This window comes from Eptesicus fuscus, chromosome 16 (assembly GCF_027574615.1).
Source record: "Eptesicus fuscus isolate TK198812 chromosome 16, DD_ASM_mEF_20220401, whole genome shotgun sequence".
NCBI lineage: Eukaryota > Metazoa > Chordata > Mammalia > Chiroptera > Vespertilionidae > Eptesicus > Eptesicus fuscus.
Genome location: NC_072488.1, coordinates 18,413,200 through 18,439,954, shown reverse-complemented (window position 1 = coordinate 18,439,954; position 26,755 = coordinate 18,413,200). Strand labels below are relative to the sequence as shown.

Below are 26,755 nucleotides of genomic sequence, written 5' to 3'. Positions count from 1 at the left end.
ATCAAACCCAAAACCTGGGTATGTGCCCTGACTAGGAATTGAAGCCAAGACCCTTTGGTGCACCGACAATGCTCAACCAACTGAGCCACACTGGCCAGCGCTTAGTATTTTTATAATACTATTTTTATAATATGAATTAAGATGCTTAAAAAGTAAAATAGTTATCATTTTCATTCACTATTCAAGCTAAGAAAATATAAAACATTTATGCTGGATTATTTGAGGAAAAAATACAATTCCAAGAACAATATTCATTTATTACTTCTTTTAATTTTTTACTTTGTTATATTAAAACTGCAAGGCAACTTTAGAGCATATTCTATATAATAATCTTTATAATAAAAGGCTAATATGCAAATCGACCGAACGGTGGAACGACCGGTTGCTATGATGCGCACTGACCTCCAGGGGGCAGACGGTCATTGTGGGAGCTGCCCCCTGGTGATCAGTGTGTTCCCACAGAGGGCGCGCCTCTCAGCCAGAAGCCAGGCTTATGGCTGGCGAGCACAGCAGCTGTGGCGGGAGCCTCTCTTGCCTCCGCAGCAGCGCTAAGGATGTTTGCCTGCTGGCTTAGGCCCACTTCCTGCGGGGAGTGAGCCTAAGCCCTCAGTCAGGCATCCCCCGAGGGCTCCCAGACTACAAGAGGGTGCAGGCTGGGCAGAGGGGAATCCCCCCCCCCCAGTGCACGAATTTCGTGCACCAGGCCTCTAGTAAAATATAAGCATAAACAAATTAATAAAACATGTGTAGAGATACAGAGAGATAAAAATGCCTGCCATTAGAACCTACATCACTTGCTACAGATGGGCCACAAATTTGGCTTTACATTTTCAAAGGGAAACCTTATTTTTACAATTTGCAAACTTATGAGATAAAAAATGAATTATTATTTAAGATATATGCAAGATATTAATATGTATGGAATTTTCCCAGGACCTCTCATTTTTTTTTTTTTTTTTATTTATTTATTTTAATATATTTTATTGATTTTTTACAGAGAGGAAGGGAGAGGGACAGAGAGTTAGAAACATCGATGAGAGAGAAACATCGATCAGCTGCCTTCCGCACACCCCGTACTGGGGATGTGCCCGCAACCAAGGTACATGCCCTCGACCGGAATCGAACCTGGGACCTTTCAGTCCGCAGACCGACGCTCTATCCACTGAGCCAAACCGGTTTTGGCGAGGACCTCTCATTTTAAAAGACAGTGTTATATGATGAAAATTTTATTATCCACCAAATTATTAATTTCATGGGGCTTTTTCTTTTAAGTCAGGACTTGAAATTACTTTTTTTTTACCCAGTTATTGCTGATAGATGTATTTCTAAGGTAGTGTTATACAGTAGTTATAACAGTGGATTTCAATTTTAGTGTCACCTAAAGAGGTTATTAAAACACCTCTCAGCCCCCACTCCCAGGGCTGCTGATGTAGTAGGTCTGGAGTGGGACCCAAGAGTTTGCATTTCTAACAAGTTCTCAAATGATGCTTATGTTGTTTGTCTGGGATCACAGTTTGAGAACCACTGAGTTACAGAGTAGTATTAAACCGCTTGTACCTGACAGTGATCTGCAATGCTATCAACTGAAGTTCTTACAGGCTAAAAGAAACATTACGTATAAGTGGGAGACCTCGTACATGAGAAGCTCAGTTCTTCCTTACAAGGTTGTATGGGCAGGCCCTCACTGATTCCTAATAACTAGTTGTGAAATCTTAGTATCTTTTCTACATATGCACTAGGACCTAATAATTAGAAATTGAAAGTAAGGACTAACATGTATTGGAAAGGAATGTGAGGTAAGGGAAGAAACATGGACTTGCCAGCATTTTAACTTTATTTTACAGATAAAGAAACTAAGCCCTGAGGAGTTAAATTGTTAAAGAGTTGGCCTCAGAATTTGAAACTAGACCTTTAGTTCAAGACCTGAGTTCTTAGTAGAGGAAAACTTCATTTTATCATCATTGTCATTTCTAATACTCTATTTGTGAGTGATTTAAAGAAAGTCTTGAGTCATATCTGATATTGCCTAACTTTTTACATAAATAAATAAGCTGAATATTGTTATTTTAGATTGCAAATTCAACTGCCATAAACGCTGTGCATCAAAAGTGCCAAGAGACTGCCTTGGAGAGGTTACTTTCAATGGAGGTAAAATTCTTTTTCTTAATTTTTATAAAAGATTAGAAAAGGTCACAATTCTTTTGTTTATTATCTTTATATATGGTTATATTTGCATATTTTAGTCTGTGTTTTTAACTTTGACTTCTTTTTCTGATTTAATAATCAAGCAAGATTCAAAGATCAGTAATGGTATACTTTTATTAGTAATTATATCTTCCCATCTTTCCTTTAACCACCTACCACTTTAGAGTCTAATATAGCTAATAGTGCTGCATATCTTCTTTCATCTTTAGGCCAAAAAGACTTATTTTAAAACCCTGTTGTTATCCCTAGAACTATTTCATAGTTCTAACGTTTATTCACTGCTTACTTTGTGCCAGGTACTGTTCTAAGCTCTTTACACATATTGAAATTTAAACTTAAGAACATCCCTTTGATGTTAAATATTTACAGATGAGTTAACTTAAGCACAAAGATATTAAATGATTTGTCCATGAAATACAGCCAATAAGTGGTAGAGTTGGGATTTGAATCCATATGGTCTGGCTTCTTAGTCCATAGTTATTAGAACACATTGTACAGCCTCATTGTCTCTTTCTCCATCAAGTAATCATTAGCTAAACATTTCCCCTTTTTTGCCTTTTTTTTTTTCATCTTTTTAAGACTATTAATAAAGTGATTACCATTTTTGGAAGGAAGGAGTAATGACTCTAAACTTTCAGCATAACTTTTCTTTAACATTTTCATGACTGGTAAAAATTGAATGTAAGTAGTTTTGTAGGAGGAAAAGCAGAAGGGATGAAATTATACAGCTCCTTAAGAGTTTAACATTTTCTCTTAAGGCATGTTTTCTATGCTTGCTGTTTAAACCATTGACAGAGCATGATCGATTTTCTAATTTTTCTACATTACTGAAATCTTTCCATGTATTTTTTTCACTTTTACAACTGTTGTCAAATGGATATGAAGTACTATTTATATTTATTTTAATGTATGTTTATCTGTATACTAATGAATTTGAGCATCTTTCAAATGTTTACTGATTATTTAAAGAGTTTTAAAACTTTCCCTCCACATTTAATATACTGTTTCTGTTTGGATGTATTGATATCCCATTAGTATAAAACTATAATTCATTTAAATTTTTGCCAGAACCTTCCAGTCTGGGGACAGAGTCAGATATACCAATGGATATTGACAGTAGTGACATGAACAGTGATGGTAGTAGGGGTTTGGACGACACAGAAGAACCATCTCCCCCAGAAGATAAAATGTTTTTCCTGGATCCATCTGATCTCGATGTGGAAAGAGATGAAGAAGCTGTGAAGACAATCAGGTAATACACGTTTAGGTACTGCAAGCCTCTTCGAAAGGCAGGGTAGGTCCAGGAGCTCCACTTATTCCATTTAATCTCTTTATGTGGAATAAAAATGTAATTTAAAATCTAATTGTGGCTAATTCTTTTACATGCACTACAGTATTTCTGACATAAATTATATTACTCTTGCCATCCACTCAAGATAAAAATATATGAGAATTCTGTTTTCTTAAAGACAAAAATGCTTTATTTAAATATAGTCTAGATGTGATATCTAGCTGTGGAGCAGCACTCACAAAGTGCTAGCATTAAACCACCAGTTTAGCAGGGATGGGGAATATCTGGCCCGAGGGCAATATAAGGCCTGCAAAATCATTTGGTTTGGCTCTGCCACGGCGTTACGGGTGAGTTAATTAAATGTGTGGCCAAATAGAGCAGGCTAATTTTTACGTTGACAATTTTGTATGGCCCTCGAATGATGTTATAAATATCCAAATGGCCGTTAGCAGAAAAAAGGTTCCGCACCCCTGAGTTAAAGCAACCAGTTTCACAGCCTTCATGCAAGTAGATTGCCCGATGTTAGAAACATGGTAAGAATATATGCCTGAGACTGTTACACAGAAACGTTAGTGACGAATTTGGGGGTAGTTTTCATACTACCACATTAATCTGACGTTTAGCACTTTGTAAAAATGCTATTTGATTATAAACCTCGTAAATATCTCCTCTGTTAACAGGAATTCAGTATTTTGTGTATACAGCCCTTATAAGGATGTACTACTTCATAGTAGAATATTACCGTTTTGGCAAGTTTTATTTTTCATTGGCAACAGAGGGATTTAAAGGAAATGATGGGTCATTTATCAATCTCACATGGCAGAGTTGTCATTTACTCAGTTTGGCTTATCCTTAAATGACAGATCTTATCATAATCATTAACTAAAACTTATTTACCCAATTTAGAGACTATTGAGATAACTTAGTTTCCTAAGCATGAATATTTCATAATTTTAAGAGAAAGTATTTTTCAACTCTTTGAGACCCAAATTCAAAAACAGTGTTTTTTATATATACACACCCCCAAAATTGCTCTTTTTCTCCAGCCACACTATTGCTGGCCTGTGTTTCAGTGTTATCTGATTTGACTCATTACATTATTTGTTTTCTTAATATCTTTAAATAATTTTCTTCCCAGTCTCTTCTACTAGAAGAAGTACTAACAACATGAACAATGAAATTTGACTTTTGAACCATGAGAATTTGAGTATAGGTATGCTTGTCTTTTGCCTGGTTGTGAATTTAATAACATCATGTTACCTAGGGCTGGAAGCTTTCTCAACAGCAATCCCAAATGGGACCATCTCCCAGGCTCCAGATCTTCTAATTGGAGAGGATTCTTTCTGCTCTGTTCCTTGTATTCTTAATGTTTTGTGATATCTGGAAAATATTTATGACAAATAATGAGGACTTAACAGTGTTATCATAGTCTTTTATAGATCAGCTGTGTATCAGCCTAACAGGATACGTTTATTTTCTTCTTAAGCCATTGTTTGTCTTCTTATTATCTTATTATCTTTAAAAAGGATTTGCTTATGTATATGACTTTTAAAAATTGAAATTATCAATATTTATCATAAATATTAAATATTTTTTAGTCCATCAACAAGCAATAATATTCCGCTAATGAGGGTCGTACAATCCATCAAGCACACAAAGAGGAAGAGCAGCACGATGGTGAAGGAAGGATGGATGGTCCATTACACCAGCAGGGACACCTTGGTCAGTAATCACAGGCATTTAAATATGGTAGTGCAACTGTTACGTGCTTTATTTTGTGCATTTTTAAATCAAAATGAGAATGAGATAGATACTTGTAAAGAATTTTTAAAAGGCAGAATGCTTAATGTACTGTCTTACAAACTGGTGGAGCAGTAAAGATTCAGAAAGGGTCTAAGGCATAACTCTGCAACAGACACCAAATGCATAACCTATGCAAGAAATAATTGATAAGCTGATTCATTACAATTAAAAACTTCTCTATGAAAGACAATGTCAAGAGAATGGAAAGACAAGTCACAAACTAGAAGAAAATATTTGCAAAAGAGATATATGATAAATAGCATATTCTCCAAAATATGCAAAAAACTCTTAAAACTCAAGAAAAAGAAAACACGATTAAAAAATGGGCTCAGGACATTCACATATACCTCACCAATGAAGGTACACCGATGGAAAATAAGCCCATGAAAAGATGCTCTACATTATATGTCATCAGGAAAATAAAAATTAAAATAGCAAGATACTATACACCTAGGACAGTGGTCGGCTCATTAGTCAACAAAGCCAAATAACAACAGTACAACGATTGAAATTTCTTTTGAGAGCCAAATTTTTTAAAGTTAAACTTCTTCTAACGCCACTTCTTCGAAATAGACTCACCCAGGCCGTGGTATTTTGTGGAAGAGCCACACTCAAGGGTCCAAAGAGCCGCATGTGGCTCGTGAGCCGCAGTTTGCCGACCACAGACCTAGTAGAATGGTTAAAATCTAGAACACTGACAATACCAAATGCTGGTGAGGATATAAAGCAGGGGTTGGGAACCATTTTTCTGCCAAGGGTCATTTGGATATTTATAACATCATTTGCAGGCCATACAAAATTATCAACTTAAAAATTAGCCTGAAATATTTAACTCACTCCTATGCCTTGACAGGGCCAGGCCAGAATGATTTGGTGGCTTTAGACGGCCCTCGGGCTGGACGTTCTCCACCCCAGACACTTTCAGTCATTGTTGATGGGAATGCAGAATGTTACAGCCACTTAAGATGAAAATTTATGTCCATGTAAAAACCTGCATATGGATTTTATAGTACCTTTACTTATAATTGCCAAAACTTAGAAGCAGCCCTAACTGGTTTGGCTCGGTGGATAGAGCATCAGCCTGCGGACTCAAGGGCCGCAGGTTCGATTCCGGTCAAGGGCATGTACCTTGGTTGCAGGCACATCCCCAGTGGGGGGTGTGCAGGAGGCAGCTGATCAATGTTTCTCTCTCATCGATGTTTCTAATTCTCTATCCCTCTCCCTTCCTCTCTGTAAAAAATCAATAAAATATATTTTAAAAAAAACAAAAAACTTAGAAGCAATCAAGTGATCTTCAGTAGGTGAATGATAAGTAAACTGTGGTTCATCCAGACAATGAAATTACTACACAGCCTGAAAAAGCAGTGAGCTACCAAGCCATGAAAATACGTGGAGGAATCCTAAATACATATTCCTAAGTGAAAAGCCAGTGAACAGAGTTCAAAGACAAGGAAATACAAATTACTCTTAAACATAAGAGCTCAACCTAAAGATTGGCTCGGTTTAAAATTTCAACAAATGCCAGTTTTTATCACTTTAGCAAAAATCAAAAAGTTTGGTAACATACTGCATTTGTGAAGATTTGAGTAAATAGGCACTCAGGTTGCTGATTAGCCTTTAAATTGGGTCAAATGTTAAGCAAAATTACATGTGCACATACCTTATGACCCAGCAAGCCAATCTTTAGAAATTTAGCCGATAGGTAAATTACATATCTCTGTGTGTAATGCACATGTATTTGCGCATGCATGCATAACATTCTCTAAAAGGATTTCCAAAGCCTGGTAACACTGCTGCATATACATAAGGGTAGGAGCAGTATATGAGCGATGGTGGGAGTATACTTTTCACTACAGATAAACCTCAATTTTGTGGACCTCAATTTAACAGACTTTGGATTTAATGGACATAATTTGCAGTCCATATGTCATTTGTGAAAATAATTCCCTATTAATTTTAAAATGCTTTTAACCAAGATTTGCATACAATTAAATTAACATTATATTTTTTGTTATTAATTCACTGTTATTTTAAACAAATTTTAGTTGAATAGGCCATATGTTGGAAAAAACACTGTAGCAATTTCACCAACATAAATAAAACGTTATCTACAACTGTAGTCTACATATTTAAATCCAAGAGTCGCCACTCGTAAACGGTGTTCAGCAAATGATTATCATGTGATCACTCCACATCGCATGTAGTGATAGGTTCTGTTGTTCTGTGGCGTGACTTTCTGCAGCAGTTTTAATATGTGCCAGCCTATGTTCCCATGTGCAATAATCCATGCCCCATCTGTGTACATTTGTTTACCCGAGGTGACTGATGAATGCACACATTTACTAGACCTATTCAGTATAAACTTTAAATTACAGTTATACATACAGAAAACTTTTATGTGAAATTAAACTTTTTATACATACTTAATTTTAATTACACAAACATGTCTACATAAGTAAAAACAGATAAACGAATTTGTCAATTTTTTAACATACACATTCGGAAAAACTACTTTATTACATAATGGACTTTTGGCTTTACCAGATACTCCTCGTCTGAATTAGTCCATTTTATCAAGGTTTTACTGTACGTCTTTTATATGTTTTCAGAATTTTGAACCTCATGAATTTTAAACAAATAATACAAATGTATGAATAGAAATGAAAAGGAAAAGTGCTTTGGAGGAATCATTATTTTTGAACTTCACGGTTTTATATTCTTTATTTTATAGAGAAAGAGGCATTATTGGAGACTTGACAGCAAATGTCTCACATTGTTTCAAAATGAATCTGGATCAAAGTATTATAAGGTAAAGATTTTACATTTTAAAAATATGTACATTAAAAGATTATATGTTTTCCAAATATAGCTAAGTAATACTCATTAATTGTTATATTGGAATATACCTATTCTGACTCTGCCTGATCTAGTTTATAGAAGTCACTCTTCAGTTCCTTGTTGAAGTGCCTGTACCCCACCTGTCCATGTCACCCCCACAACAGTTCTGCTGCCAAAGTGTGTCTTTCTGTTGTGGTTTCTGTTTTTGGTTTGCCTGTCACGTAGCTGCTGCTTTATTTCTGGTCCTATGACTTAGATTAAACTGTTTAGAAACTCACATGATCATGGCCTGTCCAGAACAGGCCAACATGGTATTGAGTCGGTGTTTCTCTCACCTTCCATTTTACCCGAGGTCCCAATTCCCAAATGCTTCTTTTGTCTCTTCATATACTTTGTATAGTATTCTTTGCTGGGTTTGCTCCATATTTTGCCATGTCACTGACTGACAATAAAAAGATTGTAAGTGTGATGATTGTATCAGTAAGAAAGAGTAGAAACAATTGACTTAAAGTTAGTTGGGGGGGAGGGTTAATAAATTTTTTTGCCTTATAAAGTGGACTAAATATAAATGATTGTTACAGAATGGACAGAACCAAATGGAGTGCTTAAACAACCTATACTGACATTCGGATTTGCTGCTCTTACTTCTACTTGGTACTCCTTTTGGGGACATAAGAGTGGGGCAGAAAATAGGTTTACAGTTGTGAGTACGTGAAACAATTTATTCTTGTATCATTATTCTATTATTTTCCATATGAACAACTGTAAATCTAATTTTGCCCCAGCCTGCATTTTGCAGACAGCAGCCGGTAGAGAAGTAGTTGTTGAGTTGATTTAATGACAATTGTAAAGTATTGAATATAGCGGCTGTTGGCTTCCTAACTTCTCTCTTTCCTTAGATTCTAATGACTTGCAACTGAATCACTGATAGTGATACTCCATGTTTTTGCCTCTGGCCTCACTGGACATGCAGATCATTCAAGGAAGATACTATCATAAGACTTGACTGTGTGTTCCATGGGCCACATACTTGTGTTCATCTTAATAGCATTTATTATAAATGCATATCTGATTGTTTAGTATACTAAAAATAGAAAAAGAAGTTTTGTATTTTCTAATGCTTAATTTTTTACTTCAGGAAATTCCACTTTCAGAAATTCTACGCATATCTTCGCCACAAGATTTCACAAACATTTCACAAGACAGCAACCCACACTGTTTTGAAATCATCACTGATACTATGGTATACTTTGTTGGTGAGAACAATGGGGACAGCTCCCACAATCCTGTTTTTGCTGCCACTGGAATTGGACTTGATGTAGCACAGAGCTGGGAAAAAGCAATTCGCCAGGCTCTCATGCCTGTCACCCCTCAAGCCAGTATTTGCACTTCTCCGGGGCAAGGGAAAGATCACAGTAAGCAATAAGCTCACCCCCCATCCCCCTTTTGGTTCTTAAGTATTTTGTCATGTGATCATGTTTTCTGTATATATTTTAATGCTCATTTTAAGCTTTGTCTGGTATAACCAATACCTTTAGTTAACTCCTTTATACAGTTATGCTGGTTATAGTGTATACATACAGTCCCCTAGAGCTAGACTCTCAGGTCAGTCTTCCTACATTTAAATCCTGGCTTGGCTACCTTGCTATGTGGTCTTAGACAAATACTGTACCTCTCTATAATAGTACCTTCTTTTTAGGGTTGTCAGTATTAAATGAAGAAGAACCTATAAGATATACAGGTTGACACTCAACCACTGAGCCATGCCAGCCGAGCTGAAATATTTTTAAATTGACTAAAATGGAGTTTTTGACAGTCATGTTACTTACTTTTATGTATAGTTTATTTACATTTCCTTGTTAATGAAGTTTTATATTTTTATATTTGGGATTATTAAGGAAATTTTATGTCTTGTTTCTTTGAGTTGTCTCCAAAGATTTAGATGTTTCATATCTGATCCCTTGCTTACTTTTCATGTTTCCCTTTCTCTTTTTCTTAATTTCTTATTTTTATTCCCAAAGTAATACAAACATTTAAACTTTGTAGAAATATATAAAATGATAAAGTACTCCCTACATACATAAAACATCTCCCCATTCCCAATCCCCCGCCTCAGAAAACTATTATTAATAGTTTGGTGTATATTTATCGGTTTGAGAAGGGATTGGGGGAAGGGGCACCTATATTACTATCTATATCTATATATATAAAAGGCTGATATGCTAAGTGTCCGACCGTCCGGCCAGTAGCTATGATGTGCACTGACCACCAGGGGGCAGACGCTCAACACAGGAGCTGCTGAGCTGCAGTGACTTGGCAGCAGCAGTTCTTGGGTGACGCACCCTGAAACCAGAGAGGAAGGAGCCCTATTCCTTGTGGGGCCACGCGATTCCACCTTTGGCCGTGGGTTATGTTGTTACTGGAGCACTGTCGACCCCGAATCTGGTTTACTGCACACTTGCGTTTGCGTTCCACACCCTGTACCCTGTACGACAGCAACTTTGCAGAGTGCCCTCTCACACTCCAGGACCCCTTGGGGGATGTTGGAGAGCCGGTTTCGGCCCTATCCCCACAGGCCAGGCCGAGGGACCCCACCTACCGAAGGGACCCCACTCCGTAGACACCCTTCGAGCCACGGTGCTACCCCAGGCGTGGCCGGCTGGGGAGGGACCGCAGGAGGTTGGCTCCAGGGCATGTCCATCCTGTCTCATCCAGTCCCACCCCACCGGCCACTTTCTAATTAATTTCCTTTCAATGTGCACGAATCCATGCACTGGGTCACTAGTATTGTCATATTTTTATTTTTACCAAAAATGTGGTCATACTCTCTGTTCTTTTTACAACTTTATCCACTATTTAATATATATCAGATATGTTTCAATGTCAGTATATAGATTTACCTAATTTTTAATTTTTATGTTAAAGTAATGCCATATGCCTTTTATGTTTTAAAAAATGTAGTTATAGAAGTGTATAAAGGCTATAAAACCTTTGTTTCGCAACCCCACTCTTTCATTGACAGGAAGTAATCATATTTTTGTTTGGTTTTAATTTAATTGCTGCCATCCTGCAACTTACCTTTTTCCACTTAATGATATGTTATGGATAGCTTTCTGATTTAGTACTTACAGCTCTATACTATCAAAGGTTTAGATAATATTCTTTTATATGGATGTTACATTCCTGACTGAACCAGTTTCCTCTTCCTGGATTAGTGTTGCATGTGTAAATTTTTTTTAACAAATGTAATTACATTATATTAACTGAAAGTTAGCTAGTGGTTTAAATTTAATATATTGTAGGCATTCACATATTTGTAAATATCAATATTGTTAAGTCATATACTAACAGTTTTGTTCTTTTCTCATGCATTGTTCTTATATTTTACAGAAGATTTGTCTACTAGTATCTCCGTATCTAATTGTCAGATCCAGGAAAATGTGGTAAGTAAAAATTACCTGTTTTTCTTATTCTCGGGTTTCACATCCATGGATTCAACCAATTGCAGTGAAAACAGTATTTTTGTTCTGTAGTTGGTTGAATCCTCATATGCAAAGGGCCAAGAATAGTTAAGATTTGGGGAAGTCAAAGGTAATATGTTGATTTTTGACTGCATGGGGGTTGACATCCCTCACCCCCACATTGTTCAAGGGTCATCTGTACAGGTTTTTATGTATTAGGCAATGAAAATCTTGACACTTTGTATATATCCTCATTTAATTTACTCAGAAATTTAGTGAGATAGATGTTATTATTCCCACTTCACCAAAGAAGAAATTGAGTCCTAGGAGACTAAATTATTTGACTGACTACCATGAGACAGGCACTGGCCAGGAATGTAATGCTAAACAAGATAGAGTCCCTAACATCATGGGACTGCAGTACATACCCAACAGAAGGGTGACCTTGACTGAAGAACAGTAGCATTAGAGAGTGCCACACCCCCAAGAATTTTCTGACAACCACCACCATTATTTAAAAAAAGAAAAAGAAAAAGGAAGGAAGGAAATGGGAGGGAGAGCAGGAATAAATTGAGGAGTGGATTTTTGAGTTACAGACTTTCCTTTTCATCAGTCTTTCCAAATTAGCCTAATCTTAATATGAACCTTTTAAGTTTGTGTGTGTGTGTGTGTGTGTGTTTTCAAATTAAAGATAGCAAATCTCTTTAATGGTAAAATAGGTAAAACTTTGTTCTTAATTTTTATGTTAATTTACTTTTTATAGATCACTACTTAATAAATATAAGATTTTTTAAAAATTCAAAGCATTTTTTCCCAGTGGTCTTCTTACAGAATACATTATACTTGCACATTGAGAGTGATAGTATGAAAATTAGGCTTACTTTTCTAGAACATACAAAGCCAATGTTTCATAAAATATTGTTATGAAAATTAGTTGCCTATGTCATAAAAACAAAAATGTATTTAAGTGTTTGAAGAGTCAGAAATGTTGATAATGCTTTGTAAGGGTAAATTATACTTACTGCTTACTCTTTCCTAAATAGGACATCAGTACTGTTTACCAGATCTTTGCAGATGAGGTGCTTGGTTCAGGCCAATTTGGCATCGTTTATGGAGGTAAGTGACTATAGCCATTTACATATAGTACATACTATAGAAACATTGTGAAATTTTAAAACATCTGCCAGCTGTTACGTCTTGTCACAATTAAGTAACAGAAAAAATAAGAAAATTAGTTTCACAGTAGCCTTACTTTATCTCTTTCTGTAGTTCGCACATATTTGTGTATGAAAAATAAATGGTTTGAAGTTATGCCTGTTTATTGAAGTATATGTCCTATTGGTTTTCCAACACAAATGAGACCATTTGCCTACTGTTTGCTGTGACTTAGGATATTGGCAAAGTCATTTAACCTCACTGTGCCTCAGTATCTTCATCAGTTTAATGGAGCTAATAAAAGCTGATGTGCAAGCTCACATGGTTGTTAATATTAACTTAATGTACATAAGGGTACTTTATAAGCTTTAACAAAAGATATGTTAAACTCTTGTCATCCCTTGCTAAGACTATGACAAGTAGTCTCCTAGTTGGCCTTACTGCCTCCAGGCTTGCTCTAATATGTGGTTAAATCACTCGCTGATTCAGTGAACCTAGAATAAAATTAATTCATTGGTACAATGTTTCCATTTTGACAGAGTCTCTAAATGCCAGTTAACTATCATTTAATAAGGTAGATTATTTTTCATCAAACAAGTTGATTCAAATTTCCTACCATTTCAAATAATAAAACTCCCTTTATTAGGGTCAAATAATTTATTTCTCAAGATTAAAGGTGAGTGAAGGAGAAAACAAAATGAGCCAAAGAAAAGAAACATAAGAGTAAATTCATATAAATTTCAGTCTGTGGAGAACTTTCAGATAAAGCTTTTGTATTGCACGTGAGCTGTCAATTTGCTTCTTCTTTCTTTTCTATACTTTTTTTAAAAATAGGAAAACATAGGAAGACTGGAAGGGATGTGGCTATTAAAGTAATTGATAAGATGAGATTTCCCACAAAACAGGAAAGTCAACTCCGTAATGAAGTGGCTATTTTACAGGTAAAAAAAAATGCTGCTTTCAAAGGTTTTAATTTTTGATTTATGAATTTCAAATCGAAGACTGTTTAATATACTGATAAGAATAAGATTCAGGATTTTGTTTTGTTTTGTTTTGGTCTCATGACCTTTTGGCTTAGTGAGAGGGTGGTGAGCATCTGAATTAACTCCTTAAGTTCTTTTTTAAAAAGGAAAAATTAAATTACAGTAAACCAGGAATTACAAAGACTACCATTATTTTTGCTCTATGGTAGTAATTTATTTAGAAGACATTTTCATAAGTAAAATCTTTTAAAAAAATACTATTCTTAATATATCTATCACCACATTTTGTTAGATCATTGTTGTACCAACCAATTCTCACAGATGAGGTGCTTGACTATTATAGCAATTATTATAAAAATAAAAATAAAGACTGCTTAAAAATTATTTACCTTTAGCCCGGCTGGTGTGGCTCAGTGGTTGAGTGTCAACTTATGAACCAGGAGGTCATGGTTATATTCCCAGTTAGGGCACATGGGCCGGGTTGCCGGCTCGGTCCCCAGTAGGGAGTGTGCAGAGAGAAACATGGATCAGCTGCCTCCTGCACATCCCCTTCTGGGGATCCAGCCCTCAACCAGGGCGTGTGCCCTGACTGGAAATCGAACATGCAACCTCCTGGTGCATGATGGGTTGATACTCAACCACTGAGCAACACTGGCCAGGCTACTGTGTGTTTTATTTTAACATTTTTACCTTTTTTGAGAGTCACCCAGAGGGTAATTTTTCTGATAAATGTTTATCTTATTTTAGTATTTATCTTAAATGTTTATTTTATCTTTTAAATATTTAATATATAAAACAGTATATAATATTTAATACATAACATGCAAGTTTCTATTAATTCAGTGTGTAGCTTTTGCACAATATTTTAGAAATCATGGTGATGTGATAGTTAAAGCTGTCAGCGCCCAATTTGCTTGTGGGTGAAGTTCAAGAAGACATACTCACTAAACTTATGGTTCCTTGAAGAAGGTAAGAAATTTATAAACACATAATTAATTTTACATTTATTATACTATTGGTCACTAGTAATAACATTTGCCTCACTTCTTTTTCAGAGGAGTGATAATCAAAAGATTCGTCTACAAGCTACCTGTGTTCACTTCAAGGCTGCCTCCTACAAAGAAAGTTACCCTAAATGGGATGTTAGCATTCACACTCTGTGTTAGGGTGTGACTACATTATTAAGAGATCTTTTTTCATATCTTATTTTGGAATCTTTCTCATCCAACTAATATGCAAAAAAAATAAATATTAAGGATATATTCCTAAAGCTTGATTTCTTGATGTCATTTTTTATCACAAACACTAAACCTCTTTTACTCTATGTTAGCAACTCTGGATCATGGTAACGAATAGGAATTTCCAGATAATGCACAATGTAAAAACTTCATTAGTGTATCCTTCTGGTTATTTTCCTTGAAATTGCCCAACTGTGGGGATAGAATTAAGTAATTGTAACATGTTTCCAAATATAATATTGTCATCTTAAATTTAATACAATACTATGTTTGTGGTAGATTCTCTTCAAATTATTCATAGAAAATATTTACATTTTTATATTTAGTAAATGGCTTATTTTGTGCCAGAAGCGATACTTAATTTTTCTCAAACTTACCTAGCAGGAAGATGCTGCATGAAACAAGAGATACTTATCAGTTTTGTTGACTGATGAATTCAAACTACCTACATGGTACTAGGCACATAGCAAATACTCTTATTATTTGTTGAATAAATGTATTTATGTGGGGAATTATTTAGAACATATTAAATTTTTTAAAAGGAAGTATGGAATGATCCATCTGTATAAATTCTCATAGGGGATGTGCAGGAGGCAGTCGATCAGTGTCTCTCTTATATAATGTGTATACTGTATATATGTTTATATACGGTTATGTGCAGAAAAGGATTCGTACCTGCATACACTGTCAGCATTGTCTCATCTGGGGAGCATGGGGACTTTTACTTTCATTTCATAGAGATATGGTAATGTTAAGTGTTTCTTTGGCTATTGCCTGAGGCAAAATAGAAGTGGTGCTGAGAAAACATTATCACAAACTTAAGTGAACTTTCTATTTTGAATATTGTGTTATAAAGCCAGCATTTTCCCCTTCTTGGGAGTCATCCAAAAGCTACGAGAAAACTGGTAAATTGTAAAGCATACTCTGTCCTTCATAATAAAAGAGAGTTCAGACCTGCAAAATAGGTAGAAATTTTTCCAAAAATATGGAGATGGAGCAGGGGCACATGCAGGAAGGGATACCCCTAGAATGGTTTTTGCTGGCTCTTTCTGAGATCTACAATTGTGATACCAGGTGCTTTCTCAGAGGACAGTCAAGGGGGTCATATCTGATAAGATTTGTTTAATTCAAGGGAAAACACATGAAATGAATTGAAGAAGGGCACTTAACAGTAGAAGAGTACAAATCACATTATACCAAATAACCAGTCATACGAATATATACATATTCAAATTAAATATTCAAAGAATATTTGATCTTCATGCAGTATATCTAGAAGTAGATTTCAAAATAAAAAAAAACATAAAGCCCCCACCACCTGAAAACAATATTTTAATATCTTAATTTTTGAATCAGAGCAGTCAAAATTTAAGAACACTATTTAGAAAATAATTACTTAAGACACTATATCAGAGCTTTTGGACTACCACTCAGAGAAAGCTTTTTAACTTCAAATATTAATCAAGAAAGAATGAAAATAAATTAAGAATCGAACTCAGGAAGTTAAGGAAAGAACAAACCAAGTTTAAAGCAGAAGGGATTAACAAGTAAAAATGAAATTAATAAATTTAATACTGAAAAGAATAAAATATGTCCAAAAGCATGTTCTTTTGCGGGTGGGATAACAAAATAGTCAACCTAATCAAAAAAAATAAAATATAAAAACATCTTGAAGAGATAACCACAAATACTATTAAAAAAAAAAAGGGATTCTTAAGATACTACCTTGCACAATTCTATCAGATAAATGAGAAAACCTGGAGGAAAATGATTAATTTTCTACGAAATTATAATTTTCCAAAGCAGACTTCAGAGAAAATAGGACATTTAAACAAACAAGTTAGGAGAGAATAATGTTACAGCACAGTTCCATTTTTGTATGTGCGTGTGTGTTTTCAAGAGAAGGTGGGAAGGAGGGGGAACTTAATAGATAACTACAGCATAGGGGACAGCCATCCATACTTCCAACTCTAGGTTGACCAAAGAAAGTTATGAAATTCTGAATTTTTCACTGCTTACTGCCATTAATTATTCACTGTGGGCTATTTCACTTCTGTTTACTATAAAATTTTGTCACTTTTTATTTTGCTGCTTGGAAGATTATGGTGTTTTAAGTTGATTAGTAAATTGGAACATTAAGTTGTTTTAGGTTGATTAGCAAACAATATTTTGTGCTTCTTACTCATTTTCTTAAAACATTTTTAAAAAGAACAATCATGAATTAGACATTGATTTAAAATGACTTAAGACAGAGTCTCTGCCCCTAAGGAGCTAATGAGGCTACAGAGTAAGATACATATACACATAGTATGGTACCATGGGATAAGTATTGGGGGAATTGAGCTGATGGTGGATTTAAAAACATTTTAGAGATGGAGCTCAACTTCACATAGACCAAAAAAAAAAAGTTTGCCCTCTTAGCGTAATTATGTACCCATGATAAGGACAAAAAGCATAAGAAAAATATTATTTCTATTAATAAGAAATTAAAATTTTAATTATTTGGGTCAATAGAGCATATTTAAGATGAATTGGGAGAATGAAGTCAGATTTTTTTTTTTAATATATTTTATTGATTTTTTACAGAGAGGAAAGGAGAGGGACAGAGAGCTAGAAACATCGATGAGAGAAACATCGATCAGCTGCCTCTTGCACACCCCCTACTGGGGATGTGCCCGCAACCAAGGTACATGCCCTTGACCGGAATCGAACCCGGGACCTTTCAGTCCGCAGACCGATGCTCTATCCACTGAGCCAAACCGGTTTTGGCTTTAGAAACATCAATGAGAGAGAAACATCAATCAGCTGCCTCCTGCACACCCCCTACTGGGGATGTGCCCAAAACCAAGGTACATGCTCTTGACCAGAATCGAACCTGGGACCTTTCAGTCCGCAGGCCGACGCTTTATCCTCTGAGCCAAACCGGTTCAGATTTTTTTAAGATCTTAAAATCCCAGCAGAGGAATTAAGGTTTATGCCCAGAAAGAAAGTGCTATTTGAACATTTTTGAGCATGGGTGTCTTCTCAAGTTTGCTTTAGAGGAACCCCCCCAGTAAGATAGGTTGCTTTTTTATTAGCAGAAACAGTATCACATTCATCTTTGTGTTGTCCAACCCTGGTAACATAGTAGTACTCAAGTAACATGGGTTGATGGAGATAAAAAGATGCTGAGCCTAAACAAAGGAAGACCAAATCGACAGATAGTATAATGAGAATCAAGACTTGGGTAAATAATTACCTTAAAAACAAAACCATCTCTTGAGCAAAGACCTTCACAAATACTTGCCCCAAAGAGTTCTATGTAATTAGCTAAAATTTGATTGGCAATTGGTGCTTATTTGTGGACAGCATAAAGTTAGTGTCAGAAGATTGAAAAGGTGAGAAGGAAAAGAAGTAATGGACAAGGGCAATTATATAATCAAGTTGGGGAAACATTCTTTCTCCTCAGTGCATTAGCTCTCCATAATTTGGAAAAATTGTAATGTGTGATACTTTTTATTTTGTTTGCTTTCATTGTTTATTTTCCTAAGCTGTTTTTCTTCCTTTGCCATGTATTCCATACAATTAATCCTGCAACTCTTCAGAATTTGCACCATCCTGGGATTGTAAACCTGGAATGCATGTTTGAAACACCAGAACGAGTTTTTGTAGTAATGGAAAAGCTGCATGGAGATATGTTGGAAATGATTCTATCCAGTGAGAAAAGTCGACTTCCAGAACGAATTACTAAATTCATGGTGACACAGGTATCTTAACCATTTTTTTAAACTAGAGAATAATTTTTTGACAGTGAAAGATAACTGCTTAGTTTTTTATTTTAATTTTACTTTTATCCTGTTTTAGAAGCAGCTGTCTTTTATGTTAGCATTGTTTCTTTTTAAAATTTTTCAATTACACTTGACACAATATTATATTAGTTTCATGTGTACAACATAGTGATTAGACATTTATAACATTTACAAAGTGATCACCCTAATAAGTCTAGTACCCATGTGACACCATACATAGTTATTACAATTTTATTGACTATCTTCCCTATGCTTTATTTTATTTTTCATCTTTTAGTTAAATATATTGGGGTGATTAGAGACTACACAAAATAATTAAATAGCAATGTATGTATTTTACATATTCCTAATGTGGGAATTGCTAATCTTGAAGAATAGAATAACACAGTTAAATCTTGATGAACTGTAGCTGGCTTTTCAAATTACTCTATCGTTCAGCAGGTTAGATTGGGGTTTAGCTATTATTTTTCCAGGTGTGGAAAAAAATCTGTTTCTTTCAATAACAGATACTTGTTGCTTTGAGGAATCTACATTTTAAAAATATCGTGCACTGTGATTTAAAGCCAGAAAATGTGCTACTCGCATCTGCAGAGCCGTTTCCTCAGGTGAGATGGTCTCCAAACCTTCTTAAGTATCATTTTAAGTATCTTTCAACATGACAAAGTACCTACATAACAAAAAACAATGCTGTGGGTTCATGTATAGAAGCATTTTACAGAATGGTTTTCAGCCTGTATCTGCCAGTAAGGTTTAATACCTGAATAGTGTGAATTCAGATTTTGCTAATTATATTGATTATTTTTATGAAAGACTTTCTAAATTTAACCAGGTCTCAAGGAATACCTTCTGCACGTAGACTGTTTGTAATTCACCTCTCTCTGTGGGTTGGGAATCAAATGGGGGAGAATCAACCTTGGTAGGTGCTCGTTGCTGAGGACAAAACCAACTGAGGGGAAACCCTGAGTTGGGAGATTCTAGGTTTTGATTATCTAGTTGGCAGGAAGCCAATTCCTCTTGCTCTTTAGAATATTATATTTCAAGCATTTTCACCAAAACCTATGTAAGAATTACATTTCCCATCACCACCAGTGCTCAAGCACATAGAATACCGTTGGTGCACTATGTGTGATGCACTGGTTTTGTTTTTTACTCAGTTAAATTTCATTTCATTAAAAAATGTTGATCTTGATCCAAATTTATTTCATCACCTAAAAATGAATCATAACCCAAAATTTGAAAAATTTTTCCTGAGGAAATATGTTGGCAATACCTATGAATGTTTTTCATGATTGTGTCATTGATGAACCTTCCAAACAGCTAGAATAACTGTTGCCAAACTATTGTTTAAGTACATTTAAAACATGTACAACTAGGCAGATGCCTAGAATAAAAACAGCAGATGGCTATTGTACTTATTGTAATTATATTGTTTATTTTTATGAAAGACTTTCTAAATTTAACCAGATCTCAAGGAATACCTTCTGCACGTAAATTCAACTCAAATTGTCTTTCAAAGAAAAAAAAAGTATTAAAAATTATTTAACCTTTTTACTTTTAAAGAAGTGGTCATATTCTTTTTTTTTATAATGCCTAAGTGGTTAGAAGTTATTCCTTATCATTGTAAGGTCAAAGAGGGTCCCCTAGTAGTTGGTGCAATTTTTTTAAATAAAGTACTTCCATATCTTATCTCAGAGCTTCAAAATAGTATGGGCAAAGGATGCACACCCCCACAGCTAAGACTAAAACTCCAGCTTTCTGACATCTACTTTAGTGATCTCCATTGTTCCACTAGGAACAAAGGGAAAATAGCATAATTTACTTGATAGTCTTTTTTGCTCAAGTGGTCACACTTCTTTATTCAATTGCCAAACTGCCAAGTCATTTTACTGTATCAAGATGTTAGCTAAAATATGGCATTTAACAATAAAATGAAAGAGTTCGTATTTCTTCATGGTCAACATAGTCCTACTCTTCAAAGACTCAAATAGAGAAATAGCCAATTTCAGTAATGACACAGAACAAATATCATCATAAAACCATCTTTGAGGGTCATATCCCCAAAATAGCATCATTTGAATATACCTTCATCTTTGCTCTACTGTCAATGTTTGTACTACTGATTCATACAGGCCAAATTCCTTTTCTCTCATTTTATATTAATGCTTTCTCTGAAGACATTTTATGAATGAGGCATTTCCTCTGGAAAGTACTTGGTATTTGCTTATTCAGCATGGATGCATCATTCATCACCAAAACCTGAACCTCTCTGAGCTCTGCCAAGCTTATCACACTTCCAGAACTCTGTTCACAAGTGGACATGTTAGTGACTGTGGCTACCTGCAGATAAAACGTTTTTCAAACCTAAACATCTAATTAGCACTAATTGTGCCACAGGCATAGAAAGCACTGTAATTTTTCAAGTAGTCTCTAGCATTACTCTTCTGGCCACATTAATAGTTATCTGGAATACACTTCAATTTTGTTTACTTGCCAATTAATAGTGTCCTTGGGAAGACAGATTCTAGGATTAAGCAAAATAAAATGTGGGTTTTTTTAATTTTTTTTTTTTTTTTTTTTTACTGATTTCAAAGAGGAAGGAATAGGGAGAGACAGAGATAGAAACATCAATGATGAGAGATAATCATTGATTGGCTGCCTTGACCAGAAATTGAACCGTGACCTTCTGGTTCATAGGCTGACACTCAACCACTGAGCCATGCTGGTCGGGCAAAATAAAAAGATTTTAAATATCATAACTTGTTTTTCATTCAGCAAACATTTATTAAGTACCTTTATATGTCCAGGCACTGTGAATCCACTGGGGATTCAAAAATGAAATACATAATTCTTGATCACAGATTATAGGAAAGTAATCTCCTTAAACTCCAAGTGAGAAACGATCAGCACCCTCCATTGCATCAAACAACTTTGAACACTTACAACACCAGTCTGGTATTTGGCATTCTGGAAGCTAGAATCTAAAAGTGGTTTTTTGAAAGAAGCACTGTTAGTAATGAATCACAGGTTATGAATGTATTTTACCATTTCCCTATCTACAGTCATTGGACATCCATAATCAATACAGTTGGTAAGTGTGATACACTATCATTTAGGGATAGGTTAGATAGATAGATAATGTAGAAGAATATAAAATTAACACCATCTTTGAATTGCAGGTGAAGCTGTGTGACTTTGGTTTTGCACGCATCATTGGTGAAAAGTCATTCAGGAGGTCTGTGGTAGGAACTCCAGCATACTTAGCCCCTGAAGTTCTCAGAAGCAAAGGTTACAACCGTTCTCTAGACATGTGGTCAGTGGGAGTTATTGTCTATGTGAGCCTCAGTGGCACATTTCCTTTTAATGAAGATGAAGATATAAATGACCAAATCCAAAATGCTGCATTTATGTATCCACCAAACCCATGGAAAGAAATTTCTGGTGAAGGTAAAAAAATGTTTAGCTCTATGCCTTTTAGTCTAAAAATCTTTGTGACTCCCTATCAGCCTTTTTTTTACTTCTTCTTTTATATCTCCTATTCATCTTCCAAATTCCATTAGTGACCTGTTTTTGAGCACAGGCATAGCTCTACTCCAGGCCCCACTTGGCTCGTTTTGAACTACTAAAATCTCTGTCCTTTCTACTCATCACAGGCAAATGCATCTTCAAGAAACATGTTTACTTTCATATCATTGGTCTCCCTGTAACCATGCTGCAGCTATCTCTGTGATATGGCCTAAGCTTACTTCCAGCTTCATCTCCCACTGCTCCCCTATACAATCCTGGACTATTTTCTGATGAGGTCTTTTCCCTGCCTACAGTCCCTCCTAGCTATTGTACTCCTGCCTTTTCAAGAACCCCTTAACTGTGGCTCATCTTCCAAGTTCTTCCTTGAACCCCTACTCTAACCTGTGTAAGATCTACCTTGGCTAGTATTTGGACATATTTTTCCTTAAGTATTCTATATTTTTATAATCACTTTTTTTTTATCTTCAGAACTAGATTGTAAACTCCTTGAAAGAAGACCTATAGCTCAGGTTCTTTATATCTAGAATGAGCTTTATAGTCAATAGACACTCTCCAGTTGGTTGATTTTAGAGAGAGGGAAGGAGAGGGATAGGTAGAAACATCTATGAGAGAGATACATTGATTGGCTGCCTCCTGCACACCCCCTAGTGGGGATTGAGCCTGCAACCCTAGTGGAACAATAGGGTTAAATATGTGCCCTAACTGGGAATCAAATCAGTGACCTCTTGGTTCATTGGTCAACATTCAACCACTGAGCCACACCAGCCAGGCTTGAATATGAACTTTTGGTAGTAACTTATCACCTCAATCAAACCATGGAGGTGAGGTAATGGCCTTGGCAACTTTTCTAGACCAAGCCAGGGACTAGAAAGCAATATGATGTCATTGGAAGGGGGAGGGGCATTAGCTTGCAATCAGCATCTGTTTTATTCATCTTGAAATAACGTGAATACTTAGCACTGTGTGCTAAGCACCATTCTAAGCCATTTACATGTATTAAGATAACGCCATCTTCTCAACAACCTTATTTTACAGATGAGGAAACGAAGGCAGAGTAGAATTTAGTAACTGACTCTGTATCACAGAATAGGTGGCAGAATGACTTCAGCCCAGCCTGGCAGGCTCCACTCTTTTTTTTTCCCCCCCCTAAGTTTTTTTTTTTTAATGGAATTTATTGGTGTTCCAGTGGTTAATAAAATTATATAGGTTTCAAGTGTGTAATTCTATAATACATTATCTGTATATTGTATTATGTGTTCACCATCCAAAGTCTCCTTTCTCCACCACTATTCCTCCTTTACCCTCTTATACATGTCCCCACCCCACCTTTCCCTCTGGTAATCACCATACTGTTGTTTGTGTCTGAGCTGTTTTTGCTTAATACCTTCACCTATTTCACCCAGCCCTGTTCCCTCTGTCAGTCTTTTCTTTGTATCTATGAGTCTCTTTCTATTTTGTTCATTAGATTCCACATATAAGTGAAATCACATGGTATTTGTCTGTCTTGGTTTCACTTATAATACCCTCTAGGTCGTTGGTTCTCAACCTTCCTAATGCCGCGACCCTTTAATACAGTTCTTCATGTTGTGGTGACCCCCAACCATAAAACTATTTTCGTTGCTACTTTATAACTGTAATTTTGCTACTGTTATGAATCGTAATAAAAATATCTGTGTTTTCCGATGGTCTTAGGCGACCCCTGTGAAAGGGGTCGCAACCCACAGGTTGAGAACCGCTGTCGGGGGTCACCTAAGACCATCGGAAAACACAGATATTTACATTACGATTCATAACAGTAGCAAAATTACAGTTATGAAGTAGCAACGAAAATAGTTTTATGGTTGGGGGTCACCACAACATGAGGAACTGTATTAAAGGGTCAAGGCATTAGGAAGGTTGAGAACCACTGCTCTAGGTCCATCCATGCTGTTGTACAAGGTAATATATCCTTACTTTATACAGCTGAGTAGTATTCCATTGTGTAAATGCACCACAGCTTTTTTACCTACTCATCTACTGATGGCACTTGGGTTGCTTCCAAATCTTGGCTATTGTAAATAGCACTGCAATGAATATAGGGTGTGTATATTCTTTTGAATCAGTGTTTCAGGTTTCTCTGGATATATTCCCAGAAGTGGAATTGCTGGGTCGTAAGGCATTTCCATATTTAATTTTTTGAGGAACCTCCGTACTATTTTCCATAGTGGCTTCACCCATCTGCATTCCCACCAACAGTGCATGGGATTCCCTTTTCTCCACATCTTCACCACTTGTTATCTGTAGATTTATTGATAGGCATTTTGACAAGTGTGAGGTGATAGCCCATTTGGTTTTAATTTGCATTTCTCTGATGATTAGTGACATTGAGCATCTTTTCATGTTTATTGGCCATCTGTACTAGTATATCCTCTTTAGAGAAGTGTCTATTCAGGTCCTTTGCCCATTTTTTTTATTGGATTGTGTTTTTTATGGTGTTCTTTATAAATTTTGGATAATACCCCTTATCAGATGTAACATTGGCAAAAATGTGCTCCCCATTCAGTGGGTTGTCTTTTCATTTTGTTGGTGGTTTCCTTTGGTATGCAAAAACTTTTTGGTTTGATGTAGTCTCATTTGTTTACTTTTTTGTTTCCTTTGCCTGAAAAGATGTATCACAAAAATATCCCTATAAGAAATATCTAAGATTTTACTGCCTATCTTTTCTTTTTTTTTTTTTTTTTTATATATATATTTTATTGATTTTATTACAGAGAGAAAGAGAGAGGGAGAGAGAGTTAGAAACATCGATGAGAGAGAAACATCGACCAGCTGCCTCTTGCACACCCCCTACTGGGGATGTGCCCGCAACCTAGGTACATGCCCTTGACCGGAATCGAACCTGGGACCCTTGAGTCCGCAGGCTGACGCTCTATCCACTGAGCCAAACCGGTTTCGGCTGCCTATCTTTTCTAATAGGGTTTTTATGGGTTTGAGTCTTACATTTAAGTCTTTCCTTCATTTTGAGTTTATTCTTGTGTATGAAGTAAATAGGTGATCTAGTTTCAATTTTTTGTACATATCCAATTTTCCCAACACCATTTATTGAATAGACTGTCTTTACCCTATTGTATATTCTTGCCTCAAATATTGACCATAAAGGCATGGGTTTATTTCTGGGCTTTGTTTTGTTCCATTGATCTGTATGTCTGTTTTTATACCAGTACCATGCTGTTTTGATTATTATGGCCTTATAGTATAGTTTGATATTAGGTAGATTACCTCCAACTTTGTTGTTCTTTCTCAAGATTGCTTAGGCTATTTGGAGTCTTTTGTGGTTCCATATACATTTTTGGAATATTTGTTCTAGTTCTGTGAAATACACCACTGGTATTTTGATAGGAATTGCATTGAATCTATAGATTGCTTTGGGTAGTATAGAAATTTTAATAATGTTAATTATTCCTATCAGAGCCTATACTTTTAACTTGTATTTTATATTGCCTCCTTAATAAAACAGATATGCTGTAAATTCAGTAAACAGTTTCATGGGTCACTAACATGTTAGCTTAAAGGCCATTTCCTTGAGGGGGAAAAAAAATCCCCAACCTTCTATGTATTTCTATGGATTGAACTGCCTTCCAGGCAGTGCCACAGGTTTGGGGTGCTTTGTACTCCCAAATTCATGCTTCTGATTTTGTATTTTCCTTAGCAATTGATTTGATAAACAACCTACTTCAAGTGAAGATGAGAAAACGTTACAGTGTGGACAAATCTCTTAGTCATCCCTGGCTGCAGGTAAAAAAAAAAGTGTATCTCTTTGTCAAACCTCATTTGAGCAGATCATTGTGATTTCTCTTACCTAATGAAACTACTGTAAGATCAACAGGCTCTACACATCTTAGAATAATGCAAGTGTTCTATAGTGATTAATATGTACTGTGGCTGAATCTTTGAAAGTTCTTGCAATAAGCCACTGAAGTGCAGAACTGATAGGCAGTTAAACGCCCATAAACTGAAAGCAATTAATTTGCCTTTCATGGGACTTTATGTGTTCATTTCACTTTTTTGTACAATGAGCTTAACACATTATTTTTTTTTTTTTTTTTTATTGAGGTATTATATGTGTACATATCTTACCATTACCTCCCCCACCCCACACCCATACATGCCCTCACCCCCCAGAGTTTTGCGTCCATTGTTTATGCTTATATGCATGCATACAAGTCCTTAACACATTATTTTTAAGTATATTTTACTTCTAAATAAATTTCTATTCAAAGGTCCGTATTTGCATTGAAGAGATTGGAAATGCCATTTGAAACATTTGCCTTAATTCCTCCAAAAGCTATTGTATAGATTTTTAAAAAGTTACCCCCAAACTTCAGTATAAAGAGAGAAGCTTTAGAACTATTGTAAAAGCAGTGAGGGGTAGAATTAACTTAAAAACAAATGCAAGCATAATTATTCTCAGGGCCTATTAAATTACCCT

The 26,755-nt window shown here is 35.7% G+C and overlaps 1 protein-coding gene across 3 annotated transcripts in view; it reads left to right on the top strand.

Annotated features, from left to right (window-relative positions):
* Positions 1–26,755, top strand: part of PRKD3 (protein kinase D3) — a 61,044-nt gene that overhangs the window by 30,427 nt on the left and 3,862 nt on the right. For all 3 annotated transcript variants that reach the window (XM_054728080.1, XM_054728079.1, XM_054728081.1), the window contains 12 exons: positions 2,071–2,148; positions 3,274–3,457; positions 5,095–5,218; positions 8,031–8,108; positions 9,276–9,552; positions 11,528–11,580; positions 12,642–12,714; positions 13,588–13,694; positions 18,559–18,720; positions 19,269–19,367; positions 21,939–22,206; positions 25,976–26,061. In XM_054728080.1, coding sequence (XP_054584055.1) covers positions 2,071–2,148; positions 3,274–3,457; positions 5,095–5,218; positions 8,031–8,108; positions 9,276–9,552; positions 11,528–11,580; positions 12,642–12,714; positions 13,588–13,694; positions 18,559–18,720; positions 19,269–19,367; positions 21,939–22,206; positions 25,976–26,061 — 1,589 coding nt within the window. The remainder of the gene's footprint in view (positions 1–2,070; positions 2,149–3,273; positions 3,458–5,094; positions 5,219–8,030; positions 8,109–9,275; positions 9,553–11,527; positions 11,581–12,641; positions 12,715–13,587; positions 13,695–18,558; positions 18,721–19,268; positions 19,368–21,938; positions 22,207–25,975; positions 26,062–26,755) is intronic.